At 36.6% G+C, this 12,570-nt stretch overlaps 2 protein-coding genes across 4 annotated transcripts; both read right to left on the bottom strand.

The window, feature by feature from the left end:
- Positions 1 to 949: 949 nt before the first annotated feature.
- On the bottom strand, positions 950 to 7,568 carry si:ch211-145o7.3 (forkhead box protein N2). The gene is made up of 5 exons (XM_067372541.1): positions 7,253 to 7,568; positions 6,174 to 6,780; positions 5,951 to 6,072; positions 5,739 to 5,794; positions 950 to 1,929 (listed from the first exon to the last, which is right to left on the bottom strand). Exons 2-5 carry the CDS (start codon positions 6,732 to 6,734, stop codon positions 1,637 to 1,639), a joined length of 1,032 nt encoding a protein of 343 aa, XP_067228642.1. The 5' UTR covers positions 6,735 to 6,780; positions 7,253 to 7,568; the 3' UTR covers positions 950 to 1,636.
- A 157-nt stretch (positions 7,569 to 7,725) lies between these two features.
- On the bottom strand, positions 7,726 to 12,017 carry yif1a (Yip1 interacting factor homolog A (S. cerevisiae)). Of its 3 annotated transcripts, none has more exons than XM_067372561.1 (9): positions 11,969 to 12,017; positions 11,654 to 11,695; positions 11,060 to 11,301; positions 10,790 to 10,894; positions 10,434 to 10,512; positions 9,712 to 9,769; positions 8,587 to 8,742; positions 8,391 to 8,484; positions 7,728 to 8,301 (listed from the first exon to the last, which is right to left on the bottom strand). In XM_067372561.1, exons 2-9 carry the CDS (start codon positions 11,682 to 11,684, stop codon positions 8,149 to 8,151), a joined length of 918 nt encoding a protein of 305 aa, XP_067228662.1. In that variant the 5' UTR covers positions 11,685 to 11,695; positions 11,969 to 12,017; the 3' UTR covers positions 7,728 to 8,148. The 3 variants fall into 3 exon arrangements, with proteins under 3 accessions (XP_067228654.1, XP_067228662.1, XP_067228716.1); XM_067372615.1 differs by having other exon boundaries at positions 11,654 to 11,692; XM_067372553.1 differs by lacking the exon at positions 11,969 to 12,017 and having other exon boundaries at positions 7,726 to 8,301; positions 11,658 to 11,958.
- Between the last annotated feature and the right edge of the window lie 553 nt (positions 12,018 to 12,570).

Raw genomic sequence — 12,570 nt, 5'->3', positions numbered from 1 at the left:
CCAACTGTAAACAGGCCACACAAGAACTACAACATCCAAGAGAACCCAAAACAAACTCGCTTGACAAGTGTGGTTTGTTCTTATGGTCCAATCAGAGGACATAAATATTATTGAGCCTAGCCTAATAATTTCTGTGCGTAAACCAAAATTTAATAATGTTTTGTCTACAAATGAATTGAATATTTACCTCTATGATTGTACGCACATTTAGACCTGTTTTACTCGGTATGTTAATACACTTATAATCGTTAGCTCATGCCAACATGGAAATGGTACCAATACTACAAGCAATCTTAACAATTTCTCCCCCCCAAAAAAGTTTTGTCAGACATCTAGGGAGTGTCTTCTAAGTTTTCCATAATGAGTCATACTAGTTTGGCGGTATTCATAGTGCAGCAGAGACCAAACACCACCCATGAACACATCTCATTCACTACATATTACACAACAGCTGGTATGCAGAGCTTAACCTAAATCTGTATAGCACATGTTTGTGATTTAACACATTTCTAACATTCTTCAGGGACATTTTACCTGCATTTCTATACCACAAAACTATACAAATTTAAACATTTATAGTTATTTATTCAGGGTTTTTTTTTCTTCTGACTGATGCTATTCATGGTGTAGCTTCAATTATTAGTTTAAACTACTGGTAGGTGAGTAGGTAGGTCAATTTTCATAACATTGGTCTGTTACCCACATTAACAGGAGACCACTGCAGACCAACCATTATCTAAAGGTTAAAGGTCAAGGTCATTTTCATAAATGAAGCCATTTGAGAAGTTGTTTAACACCCCATGTATTCTAGTTATATCTGTGATCTACTAAGAGCTTGCTAATTAAAACTAAATATCTAATTTCATGGGACAAACCAGGCAAAGATTTCATCATAATATTTCAGTACTTTATTGCTAAATGAGATGCACATGAAGAGGATGGGTTCAGAGTGCCATTTAGTGTCAATCTGTTTAACATACTAAACTAAAAATAATAATATAAACACATGAATAAAGCAAAATATGACATGCATCATACTACACAGAAAACTAATCACTACAGAATGCTGTAGCATAATAATAATCAACCAGAAATAAGGGTTAGATATTAATATGTTCATCTACCTAAACTAAGAGCTGGCAGTTTTTCTCAATAATACTTGAATATGTTCATAATTTTGAACAATTTGAACAATTCCATACTGTAGAAACCTAATTTTCTTTAGAAAAAAAAAAAGGACATCAGAACTTTATCCCTCTAATTTGAATCTAGAATACAACAAATCTTTAGATGAATTTTAATGGGAGGGACTTAATGAACAATGGCATGGAAGTGCATTAAATATTACTTGTCAACCATGACAATAAACAATAAATATTTTGTTCTTAATGACAGTTCATCATTTTCCAGATGCTTTTTTCAGCCAAATTACATGCAATATACTAATACCAAGGATACCCTCACAGTGCTGTTGTCAGTCGCTACAAATGTCTTTTCAAATTACTACATTATTTGGGATTGCTTGTGTTGCACCTTTTATTACAGTAAGTAAAAGTTCAGGCAGTTATAAAGTGTCAATAGTACATCAAGCCCAGAGTTTTCACAGTGGCCACATCTCCCCATTAACACTCCTCTCTCAGTGGTTTCCTCCCGCAAGGTCAAGCAGTGACCCTGCAGCTTCCTGAGCCTCAGCATCAAGCTGCAGTATCTCAACCGTCTCCAGGTCCAGCTCTGCGTCTCCTGGAAGAACCAGGTACTGATATTGCTGATACTGATAGTAGTGTAACTCAATGTAACCGCTGTCTGCCAATGGATCTTTCTCTGAATCCTCGCCAGCAACCTCTGTAAGTTCCACAGACTCCATGGGGACCAGCTCCTCGTGATCTGGTATCAAAGAGCACGGCGGGTTTGAGGAGAGAGAATCTAGATCTGAGGAACAGTGGGAAAGTGGTGGATTTAAGACAATTGTACCATATAGAACAGATCTGAATTTTGTGTGACAGTCACTCTATGGGACTCTACTCTACACCAAAACGTACGAGTTAAAGAGTTGTTATTTCACTAAAATGGCTATAACTCTTATACAAAATGAGATATTTTCACCAAATTTGGTACACACGTGTAGGGGGCTCAATCTTTGGTCACAATAAAAAAAATGCGGTGATTGGACACTTGGTGGCGCTATAACTTGAGAAAAAACCTGAAAACTATAACTACGCAACCGTTAGTCCAATCGACTAGAAAATTGGCATGCAATGCCTTGGTCTTGGTCCTTATTCTCTAGATCAATAATTATTTACTTTACCTTTGGATTGCTATAACAGGGTCATTTAAAAAATGGGCATGGCAAAATATACTCAAAAGCCAATAAATCCTAAACGAAAAGTCAGAACTTCACAAAATTAAAGGGTTAGTTCACCCAAAAATGAAAATTCTGTCATTTATTACTCACCCTCATGCCGTTCCACACCCGTAAGACCTTAAATTTTTGGGTGAACTAACCCTTTAAATGAGCACATGCAGCATATGACTCTAAAGAAGCATTTTTATGGAGATTGGACCATACGTGGCGCTATAACTGTTAAAAAACTTTAAAAATCATATATTTTCAATGGTAAATTGCCTGTTTTGCCTGAAAATGGTCTGTTCCTTCTATGATTTAAGTGGTTACATGCTTGCTAAATAAAACTTAATATCTTTTTACGCATATGTGCTTATAGGCCTTAAATGCTTGAATTTTGTCTTTCTTTCACACACACACACACACACACACACACACACACACACACACACACACACACACACACACACACACACACACACACACACAAAAAACACTAACAAATACCAATTACTGTACTGTTCCATTATTATTTAATTAGTAGTATATGGTAAAAGATGTGTGCAAATGAAGAGAGCAATCTGTCCGTTATGTGAGACTTCTTTACTTAAGTGACCCTGTAATAAAACAGCCTGACACAGAGAGGACGGCCATTATGTCAGGGTGGCTATAGGTTGCTAGGGTAATGTCTGGCTGTTACCAAGGCAACAGCTCACAAACATACCGTGTCTGGAAAAAGTGGATAAAGGCAAGCAAACTAAAAAGTGCATGTGAGAGAAGCTAGCACCATTTCATACACTACCGTTTCAAATTAGATTGATTGAACGTGACAGTAAAGGCATTTATAATGTTACAAAAGATTTCTGTTTTCAAATAAATGCTGTTGAACTTTCTATTCATCAAAAAATCCTGAAAAATATTATGCCAGCACAACTGTTTTCAACAGTGATAACAACAAGAAATGTTTCTTGAGCAGAAAATCAGCATATTAGATTGATTTCAGAAGGATCATGTGACACTGAAGACTGGAGTAATGATGCTGAAAACTCAACTTTGATCACAGGAATACATTACATTTTACAATATATTAAAATGCAAAACAGATATTTGTAATAATGTAATTTGTAATAAAAATTGAAATAATATTTCACAATACCACTGTTTTTACTGTATTTTGATCAAATAAATACAGCTTTTTAACAGTAATGTAAGTACTTTTAAGAACTATTTTACATGTCTGTTTTATACTGCTAGATTTCATATATTTTTATTATTAAGCTGTATGTATGATATTATAGGTGTTTTGGTATGTTGTGTTGTATGTGTAATTGATTGTTTGTTGGTATGACGAGATGAGACCAAAGACCAATTTTCAGCCTTCATTCATCTTCAGAACACAAATTCAGATATTTTTATGAAATCCAAGAGGTTGTTTTTATCCTCCATTGAAAGCAACGAATGACCACATTCTATGTCTAGAAAAGTAATAAAGACATTGTTAAAATAGTCCATGTGACTACAGTGGTTCAACCTTAAAGCTGCTGTCCGTAACTTTTTTGTGTTCAAAATTTTTGTGTTCAAAATTTATAATGAGAATATACAACATGAATCCATTTTCCAAACCGTGTTTTTGTCTTACCCTGAATCATTATGGTACACTTATAATAAGTGTTTATACTCGGACTATTTCAGACCGGACTGGTAAGACCCGCCACAGAGTATCACAGTAACTGCATGATTTTTCCATAGACATACACGGAGAAAAGTAGCTCCGGCTACATTGTTCTTCCGCAAGACGCATGCAGTTCTGTTTATTAACCGCTAGAGGGCCAAAAATCGCGGACTGCAGCTTTAATATTATGAAGCGATGAGAATACTTTTTGTGTGCAAAAACAAAACAAAAATAACGACTTTTTTCAACAAATTCCCGTCATTCTGCTAAGCTATTTTCGCTTCTGTGTTTACATCCAAACAGCGGCTTGGTATTGGCCAATGCTGTTCACATGAGCAGCATGAGGCATGCGTGTGATGCTGATCGGCCAATAATGAGCCAGCGTTTGGATGTAAACAGGGATTCGCAGCACTGCTGTTACGGCGTAACAGACAGGGGAGAGGTAAAATTGTTCAATAAAGTCATTGTTTTTGTGCACAAAAAGTATTCTCGTTACTTCATAACATTAAAGGTGCCATTGAACGTTTTTTTTCCAAGATGTAATATAAGTCTAAGGTGTCCCCTGAATGTGTCTGTGAAGTTTCAGCTCAAAATACCCCATAGATTTTTTTCATCATTAAATATGAGCTGATTTATGCTGCTGCCCCTTTAATTCTCGTGCTCTCCGCCCACGGAGCTCGCGCTTGCCTTAAACAGTGCCTAAACAAAGTTTACACAGCTAATAAAACCCACAAATGGATCTTTACAAAGTGTTCGTCATGCATGCATCGGATTATGTGAGTATTGTATACTGTTATATTGTTTACATTGATTCTGAATGAGTTTGAGGCTATGCTCTGTGGCTAATGGCTAATGCTACACTGTTGGAGAGATTTATAAAGAATGAAGTTGTGTTTATGAATTATACAGACTACAAGTGTTTAATAATGTAAATAGCAACGGCTCTTGTCTCCGTGAATACAGTAATAAACGATGGTAACTTTAACCACATTTAACAGTACATTAGCAACATGCTAACGAAACATTTAGAAAGACAGTTTACAAATATCACAAAAAATATCATGTTATCATGGATCATGTTAGTTATTATTGCTCCATCTGCCATTTTTTGCTGTTGTCCTTGCTTGCTTACCTAGTCTGATGATTCAGCTGTGCACAGATCCAGACGTTAATACTGGCTGCCCTTGTCTAATGCCTTTCATAACGTTGGGAACGTGGGCTGGCATATGCAAATATTGGGGGCGTACACCCCGACTGTTACGTAACAGTCGGTGTTATGTTGAGATTCGCCTGTTCTTCGGAGGTCGTTTAAACAAATGAGATTTATATAAGGAGTAAACAATGGAGTTTGAGACTCACTGTATGTCATTTCCATGTACTGAACTCTTGTTATTCAACTATGCCAAAGTAAATTCAATTTTTCATTCGAGGGCACCTTTAAGGTTGAACCACTGTAGTTACATGGACTACTTTAACAATGTTTTTACTACTTTTCTAGACAGTTAATGTAGTAATTTCATTGCTTTCAATGAAGGATAAAAAAGACCTCTCGGATTTCATCAAAATATCTTAATTTGTGTTCTGAAGATGAACGAAGGTCTTACGGGTTTAAAACAACATAAGGGTGAGTAATTAATGACAGAAATTTCATTTTTGGGTGAACTAACCCTTTAACTTAACTTAACTCGACTTTCATCAGAGTTAAATTCAAAAGTTGTGACTGACCTGAAATTTCCATGGTCTCACCCAAAATGTTCTGCCCATTATCAGTCGCCTCCAACCTGTTCAGAATGGAGGTCAGAAATACTTGTTTGAGTATCACATATCACAATGAAAGAGTCACTTGTTCATCTGACGTCACGCATGTAAAATCAGATATTCAATATAAGCATCATACAGTACAGCTGGTGTATTAAAAGAAAGCAAATCAAACTCACAAAACAGGCTTGTTCAACAAGTTGCTGTTGGTACGATGACAATAATGTGTTTTCTTAAGAACTTCCAGAAGAGCTGGCCGATATTCTGGACAAACACGCCATAATGAGCCCTTTCCAACAGACTGTAAAATAACACAGGAATATTTCATTAATAAACAAATTAAGCAATCTAGATGAGAAAATTCTGATTAATGTGTTTTGGAAGTAAAGAGGTCTGACGCACTTGACTCTTGTCTCGATGTATTCGTTGGAAGCTCTTGCTCAAGGACAGGTTGTGTCGCACAGAGTTCCTCCATCCACCTGGAGCCTCTCTATAGTAGGGAAAGTTGTCCACAATCCACTCATAAATACTTTTCACCGGGAGTCTCTTCTCAGGCGAGTCTTCAATTGCCATGAAGATGAGACTGCTAAAAGAGTACGGGGGTTTGGCAGGGGTGGGAGGCAGCTGTTGGGCAGGAACGGGCTCTAACATCTGAGGCAGTGTAGTGATTCTGGGCAGGGGCTGCAAGGGCAACAGGTCCCCCCTTTGATGCAACCAGCTGAGGCAGGTCAGGTCATCCTGATCAGATACTGAGGAAGGACTCGGGCAGTGTGATCCTCCATATACCCGAGGGGTTGATGAAAAGTGAAGATAGGAGGCTGGGGTGGTTGGGGAGGAAGGGAGGGATGCAGGCAGAACAGCGGCAGGCTGTGGAAGAGAGGGGGATAGAGAAAGAGCTTCTGAATTATTTTGGGGGGAATGTAGAGGAGAATGGGGTGGCAGTGCTTGTGTGTCTTTCTCCATCTGTCTCCCAGCTGCAAGATACAGGTCCACACATTCACCTGTTGAACTGTAAAAACACACAAACAGATATTAATGCACTGTACATATGTACACACATGCAGGCATGTCCTTTAAAATTATTTTTCTTTCACAAAACAAGCACAAGGATTTAGAAAGTATTGGAGACTGTAAAAGTCATTGCCCTTCCACTTCTTTTTCAACACCGAGTGCACAAGCGAGTAAATCATTGAGCAAGGAGGTAGTCAACCGAGAAATAACATACCATTCAATTGGTGCTAAACAAACACAGGTATGATGGACAGCTTGCATTAATTAATTCGAAATATGAACAGGCTTTATGAAAGAGAAATAAAAACAGTTCGACTATACTACCAACTAACAAACACAGAAAGCCAAGCCACATGGTCTATACACCTGAGAAAATGGCGCAAGAATATTAAGTTACATTTAGAATAATTACCCAAGCATTCATGCTCGCGTGAACGCTTTATGTCAAGACAAAAGGGCGAAAAACTTACCTAAACAACTGGGTATGAATTTAAAGCATTCAATCTCCAATTTTGTTCTCTTATATGTTGAAAGTTTCTGTCAAAGTGTTAAAATATCTGCAAAAGAAGCTATGTCTCGCACTATCCCGTCCTGTCTGCGCAGTCCTTTCCCACGTTTCCTTGGAAACCAGAAGGACGCTTTGCAGCCGGCGCGCCTCCTGCGACCCCTCCTTAAAGAGACATGGCTGGATGAAATAAAACGCGTTTGGTTTTATTGTGGGGAAAGCCTTGATGTTGGCCGCTGGTACTGATATATGTGGTGGAAAAGCATCTCAGGTTCAGCTTTTGTAATTCTAACATGCTTGCAGGATTTTGCTATAGAGTGTACAGCAGCTAAATAACGCAATGAGTCTGATCTATCAGAAAATATATTTTTTGCATAGTATCATGCCAAAATAAAATATTTTAATTGACAAGATGAAACAGTTCTACACACATTAAAAGCCTGAATTATGGACTTTATTTTGCTATAAAGAGGAAAACACTGCTATTCATGCACAGACAACCAGAAAAGAAGGACACTTGAGTTGACCATGTGTTCACCAGTTACACATCACACAAGAATTACAGCACTGGGCAGATAAATTAGCATGCCTCTTAAAAGAAGACTGGATTTTGTGACACTACAGCAACACGGCAAAGTCACAAGAGTCTCCATGTGAAATATTTTAAATTATATTTTCGACAACTGATCTGAAGATGTTCTGCAACGCAGCCAATATTGAAGATCAGACCACATAAATCCTCGGTGGAAAAAAAACAACATAATCATGGTAAGTCACTTTTCTGAAACAATGCCAAAGTTTGAAGCCATCCCAGTCCAGCATTGTCATTTTAAAGTCCCTTCATTGTATAAATACTGTAGGTCATCTGACCAAATGAGCGGTGAGCCAGTAAATGATGATTGGCTGAAAGGCAGCAGATGCCACAGTTATGTACAAGCGAAATTGAGGCTTGGTACTCGCTCCGGCACCTATGGAGTCTGCTGAAGACAAGATCTTCATTTTTAGAGAACGAACCTGAAAAGAAAAGAAAAATCAGTAATTAAAGATTGAAAAACTTGAATACGTAAGCAACACTTTTAAACAAATTCCTAAACAAAACTCACAATAAAAAACATGAGGGCACAAGAAGACCAAGCAAGAGCAACGAAGTAGCCATCACTGCCAAAGAGCAGTCCACACAACACAGTGAAAATCATCCTGAAAGGCAAAAGACAAAAACAGTTTTTAATGCCAAATAAAAACACACGACCCTATTACAAACTAGGCTCTAATACTACATAATATCCAACTCAAACATACCCCACATATTTGTATCCACTGTAGGCAACAAGGTCAAACGTTGAGAGGTCTGTGTGAACTGTGAGCAAGTAAAGACTGAGCAACATGACTAGAACTTCAATAATGATCCACACCAGAGCTGTGCTTGCACACAAACCCAAAACCTCTGGACTGAACCTGAATATGTAGAGAAAACATACAAATTATTAATCATATATGAAACATTATCAAACATGAAGGCAACAATATTACTTAAAGGGTTAGAATTCTGTCATTAATCACTCACCCTTGTGTCATTCGACATCCGAAAGACCTTCGTTCATCTTCAGAACACAAATTAAGATCTTTTTAATGAAATCTGAGAGCTTTCTGTCCCTCCATAGAGATCCAATGCAACTACCACTTTCAAGGTCCAGAAAAGTAGTAAAGATATCATTAAAGTAATCCATGTGACTCCAGTGGATTAACCTCAATTTTATGAAGTGACAAGTGTTTTGTTGGCACAAAAAAAAAACAATTTACCACTTTATTTACAAAAATATTTATCTGCAACACGTTCACGAGAGCATCACGACACATGCGTGTTGTTCAGACTTGTGCGTCAACACAATGCACGTGCACGAGTGTTCACGAGAGAGCAGACATTGTTGCGTGAACCCGCTTTGGATAATATTATTTTGTTAATAAAGTGGTAGATTATGTTTTTTTGGGCAAACAAAGCACTTGCTGTGCCTCATAAAATATTTGAGGTTGAACCACTGGAATCTCATGGAGTACTTTAATGATGTCTTTACTACCTTTCTGGAACTGGTAATTGCATTGAATCTCTATGGAGGGACAAAAACCTCTCCGATTTCATTAAAAAGATCTTCATTTGTGTTCTGAAGATGTCTTACGGATGTGGAATGATATGAGGATGAGTAATTAATGACAGAAGGTTCATTTTTGTTTTAACTAACCCTTTAAGAATGTGTCAGTGCTGAATGTACTGATATGAATCCCATTTAATAGGGTCACATCAAGGTTACTGAATGTTATGGGCTAGTTGACTAATTAAAATGTATTTTTATACAAATCCCACAGGATGTCCAAGCACTCCAGAATCTAAATGACACATCAGTGTGCTTGATAATCACTATTACTCACCGTTTCTGGATTCCTAAAGCCATTCCTGCCAGCAAAATGTAGGTGATAAAAGCCATTGCTAAATGAAAAACAGAAGAACATTTGAAGAGGAAATCTAGACTGACAAACAGATAACTCAATTAATAATTGTAATAAGACTCCACATTTATAAATTCACCAAGACACAATTTCTGCTATTACTATGATGCATACTATATGCAAAGTATGTGACTACAGATGCAAATAAAATGTAAGCATACTTCTGTTGTTCATACTTAATGTCTTGCAGCATTAACAATGCCTAGTACTCAAGGGAGCAGTAGAGTTCCCTTTAAATGTCTGAGCCATCAGGATGTGTAATTATTCAGGTAACTAGCTAGTTATAAACACGTTTATAAAATCTAACTTGCTCACAAAGATTCTCTTCAAATGCTGCTCTGCCATTAGCTGAAAAGTGACCTGAATAAGAAAATGGCCGTAGGACGAGACAGTTTATGGAAATGTCCACCACAGCGGCACTTGTGGCGATGCTGAGAACGCAGTGCATACTATGAATTGTGGTCTGACACATTTTTAGAGTGCAAGAATGCACAAAACTGAGCTTGCATTCACATACTTGCTTAATGTTTTTTTTTTTTTTTTGGCCTTAAAGAAACACTAAAATTATTTTCAAGATGTTTAATAATTAATGTCATAAATCAGTGATTTTTCAGGTTGCACAAAGTGAATAATAAACAATTTACTGGGTATGTAGAGATCTGGAGCGTTGACATCATGGCGTGGTGTGAGTGGAGTGTCTCTGTGGTAACGTACTTCCCAGTCCTGATGATATCAGAGTAAACATACAAAAAAAGATTATATTAAACCTGTTCAAAGAAAGGCAAGATAAACCTTTCAAATAATTTTGCAGTAAATTTGATTTTCTGAATGCATCTGGGTGATGCAAGACAAGCTTGAAATTAATTTATGATAAAGTAACAATCTTAAAACTGATTAAATAAACGTTATGCGCTCAAGCAAAGAAGTAATTCCGATTAAAATAAGAAAATAATGTTAATAAACATTAATTTTCTCTTTGATTCAGGGATTAACATTTTACCTGATGTGTGTAAGGGAAAATGAGAAGCATCAGTTTCTTCATAACATATTTGGTATCAACGGCAAAGAAATACTTCAGCTTGTTCACTGACATGAATCGGTTTATCTGCAGAAGAGATTACAGGGTGTGAAAAAAAATAAATAAATTACATAATTAAAATGAATAAACCGGTTCCAGAAGCAATGCATGATTGATGCATACAGCTGGGTCAGTTGTTTCTGCACATTTACATATCACTTTGTACCTCCTAAGTTGAACATAGCATCTCACCTCTTTGTTCACAATATCCTTGCCTTGATTGGCAAGTGATGATCCATACATCATGGCAGCACTGGCCATTGGATCTGCAAAGAGGTTGCCCACTCCAGGATCTTGACCTCCCGCTGGCACTTCAGCCATATTATAACCTGAACTATAGTAGTTCTGGTTGTTCATGGGTGGAGGAACAGAGCTGGTGTCATCGAAGAGAAGCGGACCTCCACTGGGTGGAGATGCTCTGGCTCTGGGTTTTGCTGCATGGAGAAAAACAATTTTTTGGCATGATGAGAAATGACTGATAAAGCAACATCCCCTATAGAATTCTCCTATAAAATGTATGACTGTTAGGACTCACAAATACTAGCATCATTTTCCTGTGGAATAAAAGCAGTCCATACTAGTTACATGTGATGTGGCAACGAGTTCATCCAGCACGTCATCAAACTAAGATATCTAATTAGGACTAATCAGTTTCTTTATAATCTGCATTGTACTTTGGTGCCAAACTACACGTGATGTAATCATTTGCTGATATTAAAGTACAGTGTGTTGTTGTCCACGTATGTCAAAGAACATCAATCTTTTGCCAAGTTCTTTAATACGTACTTGCCCGATATCCATGCTGTTGAAAATCCATCTTCTCTCCTGCTTTGAATTCCAAAAATAATTTGATTAGCTGAAAAATCTGAAATCCAAGCGATTAAAGTCTGTTGCATCTAATGTCAGCATCAGACTAATAATAATAAACTAGCTTGCTATGTAGCTAATCTGAAAGATGACTAACAAAACATGTCGGATTAATCTTGAATGCGAAACCAAAATGATTACAAATACATTTATCTTAATTTGGATACAAACGATTGTTAGTCGTGTTTAGAAATATTGTTTTCTAAATAAGTTTTCATGTTAGCTTATACTCACAGATACACCTTCACCCTTACACCCGCCTCGCTTTGCTTCTCATTGGCTGATGAGAATGTGCCTGCGTGGCAGAGATGAAAAACGTCACGATCTGATTGGTTAGAATGACGGTTGCGTAGACTGACGATCTTACATTTTGATTGGCTGTAAACAAGTCAATCAAAAGATAGTAGCTCAGCGCAGTACTAGGCAACCGAGAGGAAAATATTTGCTGCGTCCCAATTCGCCTACTTATACTACGTCCTAAAAGTATGTACTGTTTTTGTAAAGAAAAAGTACATACTTTTGAGTGTGTAGCTGAAGAAATAAAAAAATAAAAATAAAAATGAAATGAAATAAAATAAAATAAAAAAATCAGAATAATAATAAAAAATGAAATAAAATATAAAATAAAATAAAATAATAAAATAAAATGAAATAAAATAATAAAATGAAATAAAATGAAATAAAATAAAAATGAAATGAAATAAAATAAAAAATAAAACAAAATGAAATAAAAATGAAATCAAATAAAATATAAAATAAAATAAAATCAGAATAAAAAAATAAAACAATAAATTAAATTAAATTAAATTAAAGTACATAAAATAAAATCAGAATGA

Source organism: Chanodichthys erythropterus, chromosome 1 (genome assembly GCF_024489055.1).
Source record: "Chanodichthys erythropterus isolate Z2021 chromosome 1, ASM2448905v1, whole genome shotgun sequence".
NCBI lineage: Eukaryota > Metazoa > Chordata > Actinopteri > Cypriniformes > Xenocyprididae > Chanodichthys > Chanodichthys erythropterus.
The sequence above is the reverse complement of the archived record's forward strand: the minus strand, read 5'-3'. Positions and strand labels throughout refer to the sequence as shown.